We start from the raw sequence: 20935 nt of genomic DNA, 5'->3' as shown, positions 1-20935 counted from the left end.
TCAGTCGCTCAGTCGTGTCCGACTCTTTGCGACCCCATGAATCGCAGCACGCCAGGCCTCCCCGTCCATCACCAACTCCCGGAGGTCACTCAGGCTCACGTCCATCGAGTCAGTGATGCCATCCAGCCATCTCATCCTCTGTCGTCCCCTTCTCCTCTTGTCCCCAATCCCTCCCAGCATCAGAGTCTTTTCCAATGAGTCAACTCTTCACATGAGGTGGCCAAAGTACTGGAGTTTCAGCTTTAGCATCATTCCTTCCAAAGAAATCCCAGGGCTGATCTCCTTCAGAATGGACTGGTTGGATCTCCTTGCAGTCCAAGGGACTCTCAAGAGTCTTCTCCAACACCACAGGTCAAAAGCATCCATTCTTCGGCGCTCAGCCTTCTTCACAGTCCAACTCTCACATCCATACATGACCACAGGAAAAACCATAGCCTTGACTAGACGAACCTTTGTTGGCAAAGTAATGTCTCTGCTTTTGAATATGCTATCTAGGTTGGTCATAAGTTTCCTTCCAAGGAATAAGCGTCTTTTAATTTCATGGCTGCAGTCACCATCTGCAGTGATTTTGGAGCCCAGAAAAATAAAGTCTGACACTGTTTCCACTGTTTCCCCATCTATTTCCCATGAAGTGATGGGACCGGATGCCATGATCTTTGTTTTCTGAATGTTGAGCTTTAAGCCAACTTTTTCACTCTCCACTTTCACCTTCATTAAGAGGCTTTTCAGTTCCTCTACACTTTCTGCCATAAGGGTGGTGTCATCTGCATATCTGCGGTTATTGATATTTCTCCCGGCAATCTTGATTCCAGCTGGTGTTTCTTGCAGTCCAGCGTTTCTCATGATGTACTCTGCATATAGGTTAAATAAACAGGGTGACAATATACAGCCTTGACGTACTCCTTTTCCTATTTGGAACCAGTCTGTTGTGCCATGTCCAGTTCTAACTGTTGCTTCCTGACCTGCATACAAATTTCTCAAGAGGCAGATCAGGTGGTCTGGTATTCCCATCTCTTTCAGAATTTTCCACAGTTTATTGTGATCCACACAGTCAAAGGCTTTGGCATAGTCAATAAAGCAGAAATAGATGCTTTTCTGGAACTCTCTTGCTTTTTCCATGATCCAGCGGATGTTGGCAATTTGATCTCTGGTTCCTCTGCCTTTTCTAAAACCAGCTTGAACATCAGGAAGTTCACGGTTCACATATTGCTGAAGCCTGGCTTGGAGAATTTTAAGCATTACTTTACTAGTGTGTGAGATGAGTGCAATTGTGCGGTAGTTTAAGCATTCTTTGGCATTGCCTTTCTTTGGGATTGGAATGAAAACTGACCTTTTCCAGTCTTGTGGCCACTGCTGAGTTTTCCATATTTGCTGGCATATTGAGTGCAGCACTTTCACAGCATCATCTTTCAGGATTTGGAATAGCTCAACTGGAATTCTATCACCTCCACTAGCTTTGTTCGTAGTGATGCTTTCTAAGGCCCACTTGACTTCACATTCCAGGATGTCTGGCTCTAGGTGAGTAATCACACCATGGTGATTATCTGGGTCTGGTGATGATCTGGTGAAGATCTTTTTTGTACAGTTCTGTGTATTCTTGCCATCTCTTCTTAATATCTTCTGCTTCTGTTAGGTCCATACCATTTCTGTCCTTTATCAAGCCCATCTTTGCATGAAATGTTCCTTTGGTATCTCTGGTTTTCTTGAAGAGATCTCTAGTCTTTCCCATTCTGTTGTTTTCCTCTATTTCTTTGCATTGATCGCTGAAGAAGGCTTTCTTATCTCTTCTTGCTATTCTTTGGATCTCTGCATTCAGATGTTTATATCTTTCCTTTTCTGCTTTGCTTTCTGCTTCTCTTCTTTTCACAGCTATTTGTAAGGCCTCCCCAGACAGCCATTTTGCTTTTTTGCATTTCTTTTCCATGGGGATGGTCTTGATCCCTGTCTCCTGTACAATGTCACGAACCTCCATCCACAGCTCATCAGGCACTCTATCTATCAGATCTAGGCCCTTAAATCTATTTCTCACTTCCACTGTATAATCATAAGAGATTTGAATGGTTTAGTGGTTTTCCCCACTTTCTTCAATTTAAGTCTGAATTTGGCAAGAAGGAGTTCATGGTCTGAGCCACAGTCAGCTCCTGGTCTTGTTTTTGCTGAGTGGAGATAGAGCTTCTCCATCTTTGGCTGCAAAGAATATAATCAATCTGATTTCGGTGTTGACCATCTGGTGATGTCCGTGTGTAGAGTCTTCTCTTGTCTTGTTGGAAGAGGGTGTTAGTTATGACCAGTGCATTTTCTTGGCAAAACTCTCTTAGTCTTTGCCCTGCTTCATTCCGTATTCCAAGGCCAAATTTGCCTGTTCCTCCAGGTGTTTCTTGACTTCCTACTTTTGCATTCCAGTCCCCTATAATGAAAAGGACATCTTTTTGGGGTGTTAGTTCTAAAAGGTCATGTAGGTCTTCATAGAACCGTTCAACTTCAGCTTCTTCAGCATTACTCTTTGGGGCATAGACTTGGATTACTGTGATACTGAATGGTTTGCCTTGGAAACGAACAGAGATCATTCTGTCATTTTTGAGATTGCATCCAAGTACTGCATTTCAGATCCTTTTGTTGACCATGATGGCTACTCCATTTCTTCTGAGGGATTCCTGCCCGCAGTAGTAGATATAATGGTCATCTGAGTTAAATTCACCCATTCCAGACCATTTCAGTTTGCTGATTCCTAGAATGTCGACGTTCACTTTTGCCATCTCTTGTGTGACCACTTCCAATTTGCCCTGATTCATGGACCTGACATTCCAGGTTCCTATGCAATATTGCTGTTTACAGCATCGGACCTTGCTTCTATTACCAGTCACATCCACAGCTGGGTATTGTTTTTGCTTTGGCTCCGTCCCTTCATTCTTTCTGGAGTTATTTCTCCATTGATCTCCAGTAGCATATTGGGCACCTACTGACCTGGGGAGTTTCTCTTTCAGTATCCTATCATTTTGCCTTTTCATACTGTTCATGGGGCTCTCAAGGCAAGAATACTGAAGTGGTTTGCCATTCCCCTCTCCAGTGGACCACATTCTGTCAGTTCTCTCCACCATGACACGCCCACCTTGGGTCGCCCCACGGGCATGGCTTAGTTTCATTGAGTTAGACAAGGCTGTGGTCCTAGTGTGATTAGATTGACTAGTTTTCTGTGAGTATGGTTTCAGTGTGTCTGCCCTCTGATGCCCTCTTGCAACACCTACCATCTTACTTGGGTTTCTCTTACCTTGGGCGTGGGGTATCTCTTCACGGCTGCTCCAGCAAAGCGCAGCCAATGATCCTTACCTTGGACGAGGGGTATCTCCTCACCACCGCCCTTCCTGACCTTCAACGTAGGATAGCTCCTCTAGGCCTTTGGCAAGCTCTTATTGAGCACCTGCTGTGTACACTGTGGGAATGCTTGTCTCAGACAAGTACCTAAGGCGTGCAGGTCCCATGCACACACGAGCCCCCCGTGTCCTGGTTTTGGGCTCTGGCTTTCTTGTCCGGACCTGGGGCAGCTGACTAGCCAGGAGTCCGCTGTCACCCCTCACCCGAGGCCAGGTGTGACCCAGCTCCAGGCGACACATCCACCTGCTGGATCTGGGCCTGGGAAGTTCTCTCCTCGCCCCTGAAGCCTCGTGCCCTCAAGGCTGTGATGAGTCACGGGCAGTTGCTCCAGACACATGGGGCGGCCACTGGAGCCTGGGTCACACAGTGAGGTTCCAGGCCTCTGTCGGGGGTGAGTGGTGCCCTTCCTGGCTCAAGGAGGCTCCTGCTGGGAACACAGGAGCCGGGGGTGGGGGCCCGGAGGCAGGGTGGAGAGCAGCCCCTGGGTGTGTAACGACAGGCGGTGTCACCTTTCAACATGCTGTGGGGCAAGTTTCGCTGCCCTTGTTTCACAGAGGAGGATGTGAATCCAGGCCAGTCAAGGGTCAGTGCCCTAGGCACCTGGTAAGGAATGACCTCGGCCAGGAAGAGAGGACAGGCCTGGCAGGAAGGGGTGGGGCCAGCAGCTCAGTAGAAGACAGGAGAGCCTGCAGGGAGACACACAGTGGGGCCTGCACTCAGGACCAGGGAGCCGGACCCCACACCGCCGTGGGCAGCATGAGTGGGCAGGTGGGTGACCTGAGCCCCTCGCAGGAGAGGGCGCTGGCCCAGGTGAGTGTGGCAGGGGGTGGGGGAGGGGAGAGTCCTACACGGGCCTCAGTTTCTCCTAATGCCCCAGGGGCCCCTGATTCCCTCTGAGCTCTGTACCCCCAGGTCTCTTCCCAACTCTGAGGGTCTTGGAGACCAGTGTCAGCACCAGCGCTATCCGATAGAAACATAACGTGAACCACAACTGCAGGCCACCTTTGTCACTTCAAAGTGTCTAACAGCCACATTACAAAAGGGAAAAGAAACAAGTGACATCAATTTTGATAATATATTTTGCTCATTTACTTTTGGCCGGATCGTAGGGTCTTAGTTGCCGGACCAGGAACTGGGCCTCGGCGGTGAAAGCCATGTCCCAACCACTGCACTGCAGGGGAATTCCCTGTAATATATTTAACCCGATAGAGCCAAGTTGTTATCGTTGCAACAACGATATGTAATCAATATGTAATCAATTGCCACAACCTGTAATCAGTAAAAAAGGGTCGCTGAGATGTTTTTGCTACTGTCTTCAGAATCCTGCGTGTATCTCAGACTCACGGCAGATCTTGATTTAGACTGGCCACGTCTCAGACATTAGTGGCCACTCCATTGGGCCCCACAGGTGAGCGCTGCTGGGGTGGCAGGTCCCAGCCTTAGCTATGATCTGGGGGACGCAGGAACGGGCACGCGTCCTTTCTAGCTCGTTGGGGTCTTTCCCTCGGGCTTGAACACGGCAAGTGAGGGCTCCAGGCACAGTCGCTCACCTCAGTAGCATGGAGGGAGGCCCTGAATCCTGCCGTTGAAGAATTCCACATCTGAAAGAGGGCAGATTCCAGCTAGGCTGGGAGAATAAGTCCTCTTACAAGACAACTGGGGTCAAGGATTAGGTCCAGGGGCCTCTCTGGCCGTCCTGTGGTTGGGACTCGGCGCTTTCACTGCCAAGGGCCCGGGTTAGATCCCTGGTCCAGGAACGAGGGTCCCACAAGCCCCGTGGCTCACCAAAACAAACAAACAGAATTAGGTGCAGATCTTGGCAGAGCAGGTCACGTGAGCCTCAGATTCCTCCCTTGGGCGGGGGATGGGTGTACTAGCGGTATGATTAGCTCAGGGCCAAAGACTCTCTTGTGCTTCTTTCCTTCTTTAAACATATGTTAAACAAAATTCTTTCTTTGTCTGCGCGGGTTCTTAGTTGTGGCATGCTCGGTCTTTGCTGCAGCCTGTGAGATCTCCTTCTCTGACCAGGGATCAAACCCAGGTCCCCTGCGCTGGGAGCTTGGAGTCTTATCCACTGGACCACGAGGGAAACCCCTTCCTTGTGTTTCTGAGGACAGAGGTTATCAGCTCATTTGGGCCTGGGGGGCCCAGAGCTAGTTCTTTGACCCTCCTATTTGGAGTCGAAGGAGACTGAAATGCAGGAAGAGGAGAATGACTCGGGCCAGACGGCACTGGGACTGCTGAGTCCTGGTCCAGGTCCATGAGCCCCCAGAGCTGGCTCTGTCTCAGAGTCGTGACATTCACACAGAAGTGGCACCCTCAGCCCCTGGAGAGGGCTGGGGCCCAGCTAAACTGCCCCATCGTCTCCGGGGGCCTGTCTGCAGAGGGTCTTCTCAGGTTGGGTGGAGTCACCCCTCATTCAGGCCTGGATGATGCGGTGTGGATCAAACACACCATTTGCCTCTTGCTGTGTGACGCTGGGCAAATTGCTCCACCTCTCTGAGCCTAGATTCCATGTCACCTACCCTCCCACCTGAATTGACCTGGGGGCTCCCTGAGGGTGGAGAGCTGGGCCCTTAGGAGGACCCACCCTGCCCCCATGGGTGTCAGGGAAGAGTCAGCCCTCTAAATCTCATTTATTCCACATTTCAGGGACTTCCCTGGCAGGTGCAGAGGTTGGGACTCTGCAGTCTCACTACTGAGGGCCTGGGCTCAATCCCTGGTTGGGAACTACGATCTCACGAGCCTCATGGTGCAGCCAAAATAAAAAAGGAAAAGAAAACAAAAATCTGCATCTCATCCTCTCTTTGGGCAACTGGTTCATCATCACTGTCCCATTTCGCAAAGGGAGGAAGGGAACTGTCGTGACTTGGCCCAGGCCTCGGCTCCCCCAGCACAGGTGGGCCCCCTTTACTCAGACACCCCGTTGCCCGCGGGCTCTGCAGGCCTGTGGCACCGGCCTGTCCCCTGCGGCCGTCGGGTACCGTGCGGCCCTGCCCACCCGGGTCTCTCCCCGCTCTGCCCTCAGTTCCGGGAGAACGTGCAGGATATCCTGGCCGTCCTGCCCAGCACCGACGACTACTTCCTGCTCCGCTGGCTCCGAGGTGAGCACGGACCGTAACATGAGATGAAGGTCAAGGGCATACGAGGCCTCTCTTGTTGTGTCACAAGTTGCTGCAAATCACAGGCACTGGAAGCAACCGCAAATATGTATTATCTGTGTACACAGTTTCTGTGTACAATTTTAGTTTCTAACTGAGTAAGTATCAACAGATATAACCTAAAAGACAAAACTTCATTGGCATCCTCAATGATGTGTGAGTGGAAGAGGCTCTTGATTTACATAATTCCTGGCTCTGTGATTCCACCAGATACAGAGGGTCTGATCTCTTCAGGGTTTTAGAGCATTAGGAAAAGAACCCTGGGCACAGCATGGTCCCCAGGGCCCTGACGGTGGCCATGGATGTGGCAGGGACTCCACATGCTATTTCTCTGGACACCTTCTCTTCCTAGCTTCCTCTTGGGTAGTGCCTTCTTTCTCTACTGCCACCACCATGGCCCACCCAGGGGCACACCCACTGCTATCAGCCCAGGGAATCAGGGAGGCAGGAGATAAGGGGGCCGGGGGCCCCTCCCAGCCCCCGGGTAGCCACAGCCTGACCCTTCCAAGGCAGCCCCCAGCACTGGGCACCCAGAGCCTTCTTCCCTGAGCTCTTTGACTCTTCCAAGCACCTCTGAGTGGACAGTACCCCAGAGGCCAATAACCCACCGAGGGGCACAAGCTAGGATCACTGCCCCCAGGAGTCCACAACCACCACCCTATCTCCTCCTTGCAGCTCGGAGCTTTGACCTGAAGAAATCAGAGGCCATGCTGCGGAAGGTGAGGGCAACACCTGCCCGGCCCCGTTTCCTGCCCTTTGTGGCAGCTTAGCTCCCGGGCCAGGGATTGAACGCGGGCCTTCAGCCATGAAAGCCCGGACTCCTAACCACTGGACTGCCAGGAATTCCGTCTTTTCTTCTTTCCATCCTTCTTCCTTCCTTCTTTCTTTCCCTCTTCCCTTCCTTCCTTACTTTCTTGCAACGACCATTTATTGCACCTCAAAGTGGAGCCTCGCTGCTTCTCGCACTGGGGAGAGTGCAGTGGTGGAAAGAGAGAGAAAAGAAACCAGATCAATAAATAGACAAGGCAATTTCTGAGAGTGGAAATTGCAGCCAAGACAGTAAGGCAGAAAGAAGTGAGGGAGGGCAGGAAGGCCTTCCTTGCCAAAGGGCGATGTGTTGGCCCCAGCACGAATGCCCAAAAGGAGGCAGCCGTGTGATGACTGGAGACAGGGCAGAGCCGTGCAAAGGCCCTGAGGTGCGGGCGAGCTGGAGAAACCCAGGCGCACAGGAGGTTGTGCCCTAGAGAGAAAGGGGAGAGATACAGCTGAGTGGGTGGCCCAGGCCCATCCCCGGGGACCCAGCAGGCCACCTAGGGAGTCTAGGCTTTTGACTAAGGGTGACCGGCAGCTGGGGTTAGGGTTAGGGTTAGTCTGACCCTGCTTGTGGGGCTCCCTGGAAAGCCACGTGGGGACAGGAGCCTGGGGACCAGGAGGGATGACTCAGGGAGAGGCAGCTACGGATGCGGGCTTCACGTGGTCCCTTCTGAGTGTTTCTGTCCTCATCCGTGTCAGACCCCGTCTCCTCCGTCCCCCTTGCATCCCCACCCTCAGTTCTGGGTCCATGGAGCCCGGGATGCCCTGGCGGGCCCTCAGTGGTTGCCGGCAGCGGGGCCTGGCCTGGCATCCCTGGGTCCCCGCAGACCCTTTGGCTCAGGAGGGGTCTTCAGCTGCGCCCCACCCTCCCTTGTCTCTAGCACATGAAGTTCCGGAAGCAACAAGATCTGGACAACATCCTCGCGTGGCAGCCCTCAGAGGTGAGCCCCCAGCGCCCTGCCCGCCCCAGACCCCGGCTCTCCATCAAACCCACCCCCACCGCCCAGCCCTGCTCTCTTGTGCATCCATCCAGGTGGTCAGGCTGTACGAGCCCAGTGGCTTCTGCGGCCATGACAGGGAGGGTAGCCCCGTCTGGTACCACATCATCAGGGGCCTGGATCTCAAGGGCCTCCTCCTCTCCGTCTCCAAACAAGAGCTGCTCAGATTCAACTTCTGGAGCCTGGAGCTGCTCCTGCGAGACTGTGAGCAGCAGAGCCAGAAGGTGGGGGTCCCAGGGCCCCCCATCCCCCTGGGCCGCCGAAATCTGGCCCCCTCCAAGACAGCCCCCAGCACTGGGCACCTGCCTCCCTGAGCTCCTCGGCTCCTCCCAGCACCTCCGAGTAGACACGGTTCGGGTGACCTGCCTTCCCAGGGGCAGACGATGGGAGGGTGCCCCTCGGGACGGCCCTGTCTCCCTGCACTTGGCTTCCTGGCATGAAACCTCCACGCCAGCATGAGCCAGGCCCAGCCCTACTTCCTGTGGGCTGTGGGGGGCACAGACCCTCCTGGGGTCTCACCTCTCAGCATTCCTTTGCAGTTGGGGAAGAAAGTGGAGAAAATCTCGACTGTTTTTGATTTCGAGGGGCTGAGCCTGAGACATCTGTGGAAGCCAGGAGTGGAGCTTGTCCAGGAGGTGAGGGAGCCCTACCCAGGGGGCTGGGTGTCCCCTCGCCTGGGTCTCTGCCCCTCGCTTGCTGGTGTGGGCTGTGTGTGGGGAGGTTCTCTGACTCCACCCACAGTTTTGCGGCTCTTTTTTTTTCTTTTTTAAATATTTATGTATTTATTTATTTTGGCTGTCAGATCTTTGTGGAGCACAGACTTCTCTCTGGTTGAGGCTTGTGGGATCTTAGTTCCTTGACCAGGGATCCAACCCACGCTCCCTCCAGTGGAGGGTGGATTCCTGACCCACTGGACCATCACGGAAGACCCTGCAGGGATCCTTTCAAACCCGAAGTCTCTTAGGGCTGTGCCAAGCCACAGCCATCACCTCAGCATCACCACCGCATGTCCGGGAGGTCACAACAGCAGGGCTTGGTCCCCAGGCTGGTCAGGGTCCCCGTGGGTATCCCTTCCCCTCTTATACTCCCTCCCCGCTCACCCTCTCTTACCTGGGAGGGGGCTGGGAGCAAGTCATCTTCAGGGCTCCTGAGGAAGGAAGGGAGACCCTGATAAGGTCTGCCTCCGCCGGGGCAGCTAGCCTGCCTTTTCTTTCTGCTCAATCCAGGATAGCAGAGAACCTAAAAATTTTAACATTTCAAGAACCACCACGAGCGACTTCCCGGGCGGTCCAGTGGTTAAGGTTCCACGCTTCTAGTGCAAGGAGCACAGGTTCAATCCCTGGTTGGGAAACTAATCCCATAAACTGTGCGCCGAGGTCCAAAAAAAAAAGAAGCACCATGAAAACATAATAAATTGAGAGCACCAGACTCCAAAGGCCACGTATATTCCCTTGATGTGAAATACCCAGATTAGGTAAATCCATAAGAGACAGAAAGCACGCTGGTAGTCAACCAGGGCTGCAGGGAGTGGGGAAGGGTGACTGCTAGGGTTCGGGGTTCCTTCCGGCGTGGTGAGAATATTCTGCAACTAGACGGTGCTGATGGTTACACAGCCTGGTGAGTACACTGAGCCACTGAACTCTACACTGTGAAAGGGTGACATTTATGGGATGTAAATTACATTCCAATTACAAAAAAAAGCCATGCCTTGCCACGTTGAATGTTTCTTATCCTGGAAGCATTTTGTTCCCAAAGCCACATAGAGGGGAACCTTCCAGGGACCTGACTGAGGGGGGTTTTTTTGGTCTGCAGGAGGTGGGGTCATCCCCTGGAAATCTGTCAAGAATTTGCACTCATGGCTTCGGGGGGCGTGTCTGAGACGGGGACCCAACAAACCGGACAGGGGGAGTTCCTCTTGTCTGGGAGGCTTTTGGGGTGTCTGGAGAGGCCTCAGGGGCCTTAAGGGGGCGGCATTTAGGCACCTGCATCTCGTGCATTGACCTGAGTTTGACCCTACAGTTTTTCTCAGCACTTGAGGCAAACTACCCTGAGATTTTGAAGAATTTAATTGTTGTGAAAGGTGAGTGAAGCAGTTCCGCATATGCATAAGTGGGGCTGGGGGGCGGTGCACGGGACAGGGAGGCAACGAGGCAGGGAAAGGAGACCCCAGGAAACCCTGAAACGGTGCCTGTCTCAGCCCCCAAGCTCTTCCCGGTGGCCTTCAACCTGATCAAGCCGTACATCACTGAGGAGACGCGCAGGAAGGTGCTGATCCTTGGAGGTGAGTGGGCAGCTCCTTTGCAGCTCCAGAACCTGGTCTGAGGGTGGCTCCTCCGCAGACCTGAGGGTTCCCGAACGCAAGGGCACCAGGCTCGGGAACACAGCTGCTCTGGGGGACCCACTCCCTTAGGCAGCAACTGTTGAGGCCAATGTGTCCACCTGCCAGAGGGCTGAGGGGCCAGGAGGGCTCTGAGAGACCCCAGAGGCAGCCCATGTGAGGGCCCCCAATTCTGGATTGAGAGATGTGAATCTGAGGGATGACTTTGTCTGTTATGAGCTGCAGGTGGGCTGAGTCACCAGCTCTGTCTGGGTCTCAGGTTCCTCAGGCTTCCCTGTAAAATGGGGAGCATAAGAGGCAGGTTTTTCAAATCACACACGTGCTCAGCTGCTCAGTCGTGTCCAACTCTTTGCGACTCCCTGCGCTATAACCTGTCAGGCTCCTCTGTCCATGGGATTCCCCAGGCAAGAATACTGGAGTGGGGTGCCATTTCCTTCTCCAGGAGATGTTCTGGACCGAGGGATTGAACCCCCGTCTCCTGCATTGGCAGGCGGATTCTTTACAACTCACCTGTGAGTTGTTCTTTACAACACCACCTGTGAGCTGCAAGTGGGCTGAGTCACCGGCTCTGAGTCTCAGATTCCTCAGTTTCCCCCCATAAAATGGGGAGAAAAAGATGCAGGTTTTCCAAATTACATACCTGATAACATTTGGAAATTTAGAAAAATATAGAAATATATCAAGAAGAAAGAGTAAATCCTGTCTCTCAAGGAACTATTATTAACATGTACTATCTTTTCAAAGAAATTCATTTTAAAAAAATGGGTTCATGCCACGTTATACTCTTTTAGAACCTACCTTTTTCACATACCATGTGATAAACTTTATTTCATTTTGGTAAAGTCCAAAATTTAGGTTTTTGTTTTTTTTTTTTACCATTAGGAAGAGTGAGGTGTGAAGATGCTTATAGATGAATCTTTGTACACATCTTAATTTTTTTCCATAAAATAATAGCCTAGAAATGAAGAGTTCTTTTCCCTTAAAGAGAATGCACGGGAAGTCTGTTTCATTTCTGTGTCCACACTGCCCCAGGGCATGCTGGGAGTTCACCTCTGCCTCCTCCCACTTTGCTCCCATAATGCTCTCACTCCTTTGTGGACCAACCTTGGCTTGTCAGAGCACTGTTGGGGGAGGAGGGCTGATACACCCTCCCCCCAGTTCTGAGAGTGCTGGAGCTGCAGGAGCTGAGGGCAGGGACTGACTGGAAGGCTGAGTTCAGTCTCCGAGGGAAAGGGAAGCCCAGGGTAGACAAGCCCCTGCTCAGCCTCACGCTCCAGGAGACACTGATCTGAGTCCCTGCAAAGATGGTGGTCCAGTGGTTAGACTCAGCGCTTTTATTGCCGAGGTCCCGGGTTCGAACCCTGGTCAGGGAACTAAGATCCCACAAACTACGTGGCATGGTCAAAAAAAAAAAAAAAAAAGATGCCTCATGGTCCAACACCTGGACGGATAGGGGTGGGTACCAGGGCTGAAGGGGCAGGAACTGGTCACACAGACACTGTGGACCTAGATCTTCTTGGCTTCTGTCCTGGAGGCGCTGAGAGTATGTGGGAGGTAGGGGGAGGCTGTCATATGGACAGGACGGCCCTGGACTTGGCCCCACTTCCCTCTGTTGAGCCCCCGATCCCCCCACAGAGCCCCACTTTTGTCCCCACAGGCAACTGGAAGCAAGAGTTGCTGAAATTCATCAGCCCCGACCAGCTGCCCGTGGAGTTTGGGGGGACCATGACCGACCCCGATGGCAACCCCAAGTGCCTGACCAAGGTCCGGTGCCCAGAGGACGGGGAGGGAGGGGAGATGGCCGTGGTGCGGTGCCCGCTCACCACCCTCGCCTGCAGATCAACTACGGGGGTGACGTGCCCCAGCATTACTTCCTGCGCAACCACGTGAGGGTGCAGTACGACCACCAGGCGACCGTGGGCCGGGGCTCCTCCCTGCAGGTGGACAACGAGATCCTGTTCCCGGGCTGCGTGCTCAGGTGGGCACGGCGCCCCCCACACACACCTGGTGTGGTTGGGAGGGGCCCGGAGCCCAGGCAGGTGGTGGTCAGTGGGGCCCTGTCCCCTGCAGGTGGCAGTTTGGGTCGGACGGAGGGGACATAGGCTTCGGGGTTTTCCTGAAGACCAAGATGGGGGAGCGGCAGCGGGCCGCGGAGATGACGGAGGTGCTGGCCAGCCAGCGCTACAACGCCCACATGGTGCCCGAGGACGGGAGCCTCACCTGCACGGAAGCCGGCGTCTGTGAGTGTTGGCAGGGATGGCTCCTCCTGGACCTGGGCGTGGGGGGCAGGTGCACTGCGTGCATCAGGTCCCACCAGGTAGGGGCCCTGGCTCCGGGCTCTCGGGTGTGGCAGTGGCACCCAGGTCTAGTACCTGCACAGGAGGGCGAGGTCCCAGGTGGGCGTCCTCTCTGAATGTCCGTCCCGCCGACGCAGACGTCCTGAGGTTTGACAACACCTACAGCCTGATCCACCCCAAGCACATCAGCTACACCGTGGAGGTGCTGCTCCCGGACCAAACCTCCTTGGAGAAGATAGAGAATTCTAGACAAGCCTCGCGGCTCCCACACCCTCCTCTGTGGCCTCTAGGTCCGCAGTGAGCTCACAGCCTTCCCTAGCCAGACTGCCCTCCAAGCTCCCCAGGAACGGGGATCCTACCGAGCTGGTCCCAGCCCATCTGTCACAGTGGGTCTGCATCTTTGGAACTGCGGGACTGTGGCAGCCAGCAGAGCAACAGAAACTCTCCAGCCCCTGTGATTCAAGCTCAGAGAAAACTCGAGGCCCCTTTTCTACCAACCGATACTGAGTTGGGAGTTCCCGTTCTGAAATACATCGTGTTAAAACAAAAAAATGTGCAGGGCTTCCCTGATGGCTCAGTGGTAAAGAATCTGCTTGCCAAAGAGGGAGACATAGGTTTGATCCCAGACCCGGGAAGCTCCCACATGCCGCAGAGCAGCTGAATCCGTGCACCGCAGCTACTGAGCCTGCGCTCTGGAGTTCAGGGGCCGCAACTACTGAAGCGTGAGCCCCCGAGAGCCAGTGCTCCGCAAGAGAGCCCACCACAACCGGAGGCTAAGCACCGCAACCAGGGAGTGGCCTTCCGCTCGCTGCGACTGGAGGATAGCCCACGCACAGCAGTGAAGACCCAGCACAGCCAAAAGTAAATAAATAAATACTTTAAAAAAGAAAGAAAATGTGAAATATAATATGACCGACAGAACTGGAAACAATTGCCATTTAAAAGATAATGCATTACTCATAGTTCCCAAGAGGAGAGGGCATGGATGCCACAGGGGATCACCCGGAGAAACGGTGGGTGGGCGTGGGTGGGAGGGGGGTGGTCATGAGGTGGAAGGAGGGGGAGGACCTGCAGGCAAAAGCCTTTGTTATGGTTTCCCCGGAAGGAATGGGTGAGGCGGGGTCAGCAGGCCTAGAATGGGCTATTTTGGGTGATTTCCTCAGGCTCTGGGGTCAAGGGGTTGTCCCATTTGTCTGGAACCTGGTTCTGGGTACCAGTTGCCCTGAGTTTGAGCCTGATGCAGGAGGAGGCTGGAGTGTGGGCTCCGTATTTGAAAAGCACACTCGTGGGCAAGACTCTCTCTTGTTGTTCAGTCGCTCAGTCGTGGCCAACTCTTTGCGACCCCACGGACTGCAGCTCGTCAGGCTTCCCTGTCCTTCACTATCCCTCGGAGCTTGCTCAGACTCACGTTCAACAAGTCAATGATGCCATCCAACTGTCTCATCCTCTATCGCCCCCTTCCCTTCCTGCCCTCAGTCTTTCCCAGCATCAAGGTCTTTGACTCTCTCTCTAGGAACTGGCTATCCCTGGGAGGGGTGGTCCCTCCAGGGTCAACAAAGCCCCAGGTGTCAAAGCATCAGAACACAGAAAATAGGAGACGTGATTAATACACTTGCCTAGCAAGCAGCTGTGCCGCTGCCCCTCTGAATGCACATTCCTTCCCCATGGAGAAAGAAGTCTTGGCTCACACGCTCCCCTTCCTACTGTGAGGGTATCTAAGAATTGGTTCACCTGCTCAGCCTCCATCCTCTCAGGGACTCCCCTGCTGGTCCAGTGGCTAAGACTCCAGCTCCGAATGCAGGGTGCCTGGGTTCGATCCCTGGTCAGGGAACTAGATCCCTCATGCTGCAGCTGACGTCCCTGCGTCACAACCAAGACCGGATGCAGTTAAAAAATAAATAAATAAAAAAGAAATTGCATTTTGTTTCAGCAGAGTTGAGTTCAGTTTATGCCAGTCTCTCTTCCCTATTTCGATAGCTAATGCTTAATAAAATCCATCTTTACCTCTTTAACTAGCGTTTGACTTTGTTCATCTTTGACACTACCCAGCCAGACACGGTTGGTACAGGAAGTGTCCACCCTTGTGGAAAGCTCTACTGAGCAGTGTGTACATCGTGGGGTGTACGAGGTGGCCTTCTGAGGAGAGGAACACCAGAGACAAACTGAGCCTTCATCTCAGAAGTCATCCTCCAGAGAGCCCCACCAGTGAGGCAGGGTAGAGAGAAATGGGACCAATGATCAATAAAAATGGGAAAGCATAGAAAGATATTTGAGAAGAAGGAAAGGGCCATTCTAAGTTGTAAACGAACAAACCATGAATAAAAAGTGTAAACTTTCAAAGTCTGATCGAGGTAACAAGTGAACTTGAGCTATTGATAGTAAATTCAGCCTGATACCATCAGTTCAGGCTTTAATCACCTTGGGAGAAACCCCCAGATATATGCCACCCAATCCAGAGTTAATTGGCCAATAACTCAAAGCTTTGATACCAAGAAATATCTAAAACATTTTACTTTTCCATTTGGATCTATGGAGATTTAAAGTTCCAACACAACAGTGGAAAACGAATATTGAAATTTAAAGATGTCAAAGAATACAGTTGTAACCCAAGGACTACACCAAAGGAAGGTACGGAGACAAATACATGGTTGCTGTTGCGTCCTAAGTCGTGTCCAAGCCTTTTGCGACCCCATGAACTGTAGCCCGTCGGGCTCCCCTGTCCATGGGATTTCCCAGGCATGAATACTGGAGTGGATCGCCATTTCGTTTTCCAGGCGCTCGTCCCGACTCAGGGCCTGAACCTGCATCTGCTATATTGGCAGGTCTAATACCTGCCAAAGGTATTCTCTGGACACCAGAGAAGCCCAGGAAACAAGTATAAGAAAGAATCAATAAAGTAGTTTCAATGGGATGTCTCTAGAACAAGCTTAAATAAAACTGTAGTAACAATTTTTGGATTCACTGGGTTTCTGTGTTTGCTCTTTGGGTATTTGAAGTGCTCAAAACTATCAGCTGTAATGAATTTGTAGTTTACAGGTAGGGTATAATTCCCATGGATCAGACACGGAGTAGCTCTTTGATGATTCCCCAAGTGAGGTTGTGACAGAGCTCTGGTTTGGTACAGAGTCCAGGCTCTGACCTGCCCCAGCTCACTGTTCGCTCCCCGACGCTCCCTTCCCACCTCCACCGTAAATTTGTGCAATAGCGTCCTGACCAGTGTTTCTTCTCTGAACATTTGCCCTGGCCAGGCCACCCTTCACACCAGGCCACCCTTCAATCCACGCCCAAGGTTATCTTCCTGCCGCAGGAGGAATCACATCCATGTTTTCTTTGAAAAGCTTCAAAGGCCACCGCCCACTCTGACAGCTCATAGGCATAGTCCCGAGCGTGGCCTGACCTCAGTCTTTTGAGCCCCCTGCCCTTGGAGTATCCCTCTTCCCTTTTGCCTCTGGAGGCTTCTTTATGCAAACCCCTCCATCCAGAACATCTTCCTCCTATTCCTGTCTTAGAGGCCCAACTCAAATACCACCTCCTCTGGGGGACATTCCAAGACCTCCAGAGCAGTGGTCTTGCTCAGACTTCTATTAGAACCCTCTATCTTCAGGCAGCCAGGACAGATATTGGTTAAGGATACAGGACTTGGGTGCAAATAAGGGTTCAAACCCTGGTTCTGGCTCTTACCAGCCTGTGAGGCTCAGTCTGGCACATGTGAAATGGGCACGTGGATCCAAAGATGAGCAGCAAATATGACCCATGCCTTCACGGGGCTGACAGTTAAGGGGCTGAATCAGATGTCAAACCAAGCCATGTCTACTGAGAGCAAGTCTCTGCAACAGAGGAGCAGGGGTCTGCCTGAGCATTTAGGAGATGGGAAGGAGACGGGGAGGCACGAATAGGCAGTATGGGAGGAGGAGGGAAGGGAAGTGAGCTCAAGTCAGAAGGAATGGCGTGTGCAAAGGCCCTGTAGCAGGAGGTAGCAGCAGGGGGAGACAGGTAGCTCCACACACACCCTATTTGGTCATTTGTGGTTTGGAAAGGCCAGGTCCCTCTTGTCTTTTGTAGGAGAAGAAAGACAGGCATCCAATTTTGGCCCCTGATCCGCCTCCTTCCCTGGTCCCAGGTCTTTGGGGGTCGTGGGTCAGAATCCCCTTGGCCACCTCTCTCTCTCCCAGGCTCTTGTGGCCATCTCCGTGTCTAGGGTATAGATGATCCTGGGGGTATGGTCATGTAAGGTCCTGTCTTTCCTGGGGTCACCCCGAATTGGTTGGAGGAGCCAAGGAGACACTCCCCCAGCTGCCCTAGAGCCTAATCTCCATTTCCCAGGCAGGCCCAGGTGTGAGGCCGCCCTAACCTGGGCATCTGAGTCAGGTGGACCTTCTCTCTCAATCCCTCCACCTAGGGTGACCCAAGCCAAGCCCTACATCTCTGGAGGAACATCCAGCGGCATTTGCCCAGCCTAGACATCCACAGAATGGGGTCAGTTTAGCCGTGATGGGGGAAGACTGGGCAGGAGCTCCTGGCAGAGCTGATCTCATGCCAACAAATGGAGATGGCCTTCACCGCACGGGCTTCCCTTCAGTTAGCAGGTTACAGGTGTGAATGAGGACTGCGAGCAGGGCCCCTGAGAGATGTCAGGAATTTTAGGAGCAGCTGGGAGGTGGGAGGGAGAGATTCCGCCGTGAGTGGGCAGGGAGGTCAGGGATCGGGGTCACATACCGTGACACTGCCGTCATCATAGCCCGGCTTCTGGGCCCATGGGTCAGGAGCACCAAGGAAATGAGCCAAGTTTCAGAAAGTGGGAGGAGACAGCACATTACATAAGAGGGGATCCAGCTGCCTGGTGCCCAGATGGGTAGAATGGAAGTCCTCTATGCCCAGTGATGGCTCAGGCTCGGGACAGGACACCTGTACTGCGTGGGAAAAACAGGGACTCAACGTTGACCTGGAACCATCCTCGGCAGACAGAGGCTTAGCAGCTGGCCCTGCACCAACTGTCTAGATTCCAATCCTGGCTTTGCTGCTTGCCGAGTGTGAGACCTGGCGGGGAGGGGTTTGGTTTCAGTTTTCTCACCCATAAGTGGGAACAGTCGTAGGACCAACCTTAGAATGTGTCTGGAGAATCAGATGAGACGATGCTGGACTGTCCATACGGCAACCACTGTCCACCTGTGTTAATTGGCTCGACTACCTCCACAGAGCACCCAAACCGAGAGGCTCCAGCAGGAGGCTTATTGTCTCATAGGTCTGGAGGCTAGAAGGCCGGGATCAAGGGGCCGGGAGGCTTGGTTCCCTTTGAGGACGGTGGGGGGGGGGGGGGGGGAAGAATCTATGCTCTGCTTCTCCCCTAGCTTCTGGCGGTTTGCTGGCTGTCTTTGGTGTTGTGCGGCTCATATATAGAAGCATTGCCCCAACCCCCCCCCTTCATCTTCACGTGGCCTCCTCCCTGTCGGCATGGATGTACCCAAATTCCCCCTTTTCATAAGGACATTAGTCATGGTGGATTAGGGGCCCACCCCACTCCACTCTGACCTCATTTTAACTAATTACATCTGTAAGGACCCTGTTTCTTAGATGCTGGGAATTAGGATTTCAATGTATGAATTGGGGGGCGGACACAATGCAGTCCGTAACGCCACAAGTGGGGAGTTCCCTGGCAGTGCAGTGGTTAGGACTTCTCGCTTTCACTGCCACGGGCCCGGGTTCAATCTCTGACTAGGGGACTAAGACCCTGCAAGCTGTGAGACGTGACCAATAAAACCAAACCAAAACAGGGGCTTCTCTGATAGCTCAGTGGTAAAGATTCTGCCTGCCAATGCAGGAGACATGGGTTTGATCCCCCATCCGGGAAGATCCCTTATGCCTCAGAGCAACTGGGCCTGTGTTCTAGAGCCTGGGGGCAGCAATGACTGAGCCCACATGCCTGCCCCCTAGAGTCTGAGCTCAGCGTCAAGAGAAGCCCCCGCAACGAGAAACCCCCGCACTGCAATGAAGAGTAGCCCCGCTCGCCGCAACTAGAGCAAAGCCCACGCAGCAAGGAAGACCTAGCACAGCCAAAAAGAAATAAATACATGAATGAAAATGTAAAAACAAGCAAACAGAACACCGTATGTGGCGGGTCCAGCATTTGAAATGAGGCTGGTTGGAGTTGAAATGTGCCACCCAAAACGAAGGCTGGACTTCAAAGACTTGATCCAAAGAAAAAAAAGAATGCACGATCAGCTCAGTTCAGGCACTCAGTCGTGTCTGACTCTTTGCAACCCCATGGTCTGCAGCACACCAGGCTTCCCTGTCCATCACCAACTCCCAGAGCTTGCTCAAACTCATGCCCATCATGCTGGTGATGCCATCCAACCACCTCATCCTCTGTCGTCCCCTTCTCCTCCCGCCTTCAATCTTTCCCAGCATCAGGGTCTTTTCCAATGAGTCAGTTCTGCACATCAGGTGGCCAAAGTATTGGAGTTTCAGCATCAGTCCTTCCAATGAATATTCAGGACTGATTTCCTTTAGGATGGACTGGCTGGATCTCCTTGCAGTCCAAGGGACTCTCAAGAGTCTTCTCCAACACGGCAGTTCAAAACATCAATTCTTCAGTGCTCAGCTTTCTTTATAGTCCAACTCTCACATCCGTACATGACTACTGGGAAAACCATAACTTTGACTAGACGGAACTTTGTTGGTAGAGTAATGTCTCTGCCTTTTAAAAGCTGTCTAGATTGGTCATAGTTTTTCTTCCAAGGAGCAAGCGTCTTTTAATTTCATGGCTGCAGTCACTATCCGCAGTGATTTTGGAGCCCCCAAAAATAAAGTCTGTCACTGTTTCCATTGTTTCCCCATCTATTTGCCATGAAGTTAAGTGATGGGACCCAATGCCATGATCTTAGTTTTCTGAACGTTGAGCGTTAAGCCAACTTTTTCACTCTCGTCTTTCACTTTCATCAAGAAGCTCTTTAGTTCTTTGATTTCTCTCACTATTAACTTATTGATTAAATAATGATTTCATTTATTAAGCATATCGATTATACACCAAAATGATAATACTTCGGAGGCATTATCTTAAATAAACTGTATTATTACAATTAAAATTTTCATGTGTCTAAATTTTAATTTAATGTGTTTAAAATTTAAGTCTTTACATTTTAAAGAACTTAAAATTACCAATGTGGCTCCCATTACCTATTAAACAGCCTGAACTAATATTTACAAAGCCCTTAGGGCAGGGCCTGGCCCGTAGAAAACATTGGCAAAGTGTTAGTTAAATAAAGACTTCTCTTCAGAGGTGGCTTGTTACCTGTGGTATTTAAAAACTATGACTTCCCAAGGAGTGAGAAAAGTTGGGGACACGTCTCTTCTCTTGTCTGCCTTTTCTTTTATTTAGTGGAGTTTGTTTTACATTCTGGAAGCATAGGGCTCCCCACGTGGCGCAGTGGTAAAGAATCCGCTGCAATGGAGGAGATGCGGGTTCGATTCCTGGGCTGGGAAGATCCCCTGGAGGAGGAGGTAGCAACCCACTGCAGTATTCTTGCCTGGAAAATCCCCTGGACCAGGAGTCTTGTGGGCTGCAGTCCATGGGGTGGCACAGAGTTGGTGACGACTGCGCACTGAGCTCACACACCACACGGCGTATGTCACGTGGTCCTGCCTTCTCCAACTTGTTTCACGGTATTTTTTCCATGTTGCTATAACGTCTTCATCATCATATTAAGCGCAGTGGTTTTCTGAAAAATCGTTTCCAATATTCCTATTAACCACAAACAACTTTAAGCTGGAAATCTTTTGTTAGGATTATTATTGGGTAACGTGGTAAACGATTGAAGGATTCTAATAATAGGTATTGTCCGTAGTTTCTAGAAAAGCTGAAGTGGATTTGCAGTCCTGCCAGCAACATATGAATGTCTCCATTTCACCAACTTATAACGAAATTTATTTTCGTTTTTAAAGCGATTTTGTGTCTGTGTG

At 52.1% G+C, this 20935-nt stretch overlaps 1 protein-coding gene across 5 annotated transcripts; it reads left to right on the top strand.

Moving 5' to 3' along the window:
• Window positions 1–4031: 4031 nt before the first annotated feature.
• On the top strand, window positions 4032–13869 carry SEC14L6 (SEC14 like lipid binding 6). Of its 5 annotated transcripts, XM_002694624.6 has the most exons (12): window positions 4032–4182; window positions 6401–6476; window positions 7209–7252; window positions 8228–8287; window positions 8380–8568; window positions 8884–8979; window positions 10364–10424; window positions 10542–10625; window positions 12340–12446; window positions 12521–12660; window positions 12753–12922; window positions 13117–13869. In XM_002694624.6, exons 1-12 carry the CDS (start codon window positions 4129–4131, stop codon window positions 13278–13280), a joined length of 1245 nt encoding a protein of 414 aa, XP_002694670.1. In that variant the 5' UTR covers window positions 4032–4128; the 3' UTR covers window positions 13281–13869. The 5 variants fall into 5 exon arrangements, with proteins under 5 accessions (XP_002694670.1, XP_059732416.1, XP_059732417.1 ...); XM_059876433.1 differs by having other exon boundaries at window positions 12753–13869; XM_059876434.1 differs by having other exon boundaries at window positions 4032–4140; window positions 12753–13203.
• Window positions 13870–20935: the final 7066 nt, after the last annotated feature.

This window comes from Bos taurus, chromosome 17 (assembly GCF_002263795.3).
Source record: "Bos taurus isolate L1 Dominette 01449 registration number 42190680 breed Hereford chromosome 17, ARS-UCD2.0, whole genome shotgun sequence".
Taxonomy (NCBI): Eukaryota; Metazoa; Chordata; class Mammalia; order Artiodactyla; family Bovidae; genus Bos; species Bos taurus.
Note: the sequence above shows the minus strand (reverse complement) of the source record. Positions and strands in the feature narration are given on the sequence as shown.

Bases quoted from the DNA above. Each gene is read 5' to 3' on its own strand.
- SEC14L6 (XM_059876433.1), top strand. From the start codon at position 4,129: ATGAGTGGGCAGGTGGGTGACCTGAGCCCCTCGCAGGAGAGGGCGCTG. The intron at 7,253-8,227 runs GTGAGGGCAACA...CCTTGTCTCTAG, and splicing joins CAGAGGCCATGCTGCGGAAG to CACATGAAGTTCCGGAAGCA. The intron at 10,626-12,339 runs GTGAGTGGGCAG...TTGTCCCCACAG, and splicing joins GAAGGTGCTGATCCTTGGAG to GCAACTGGAAGCAAGAGTTG.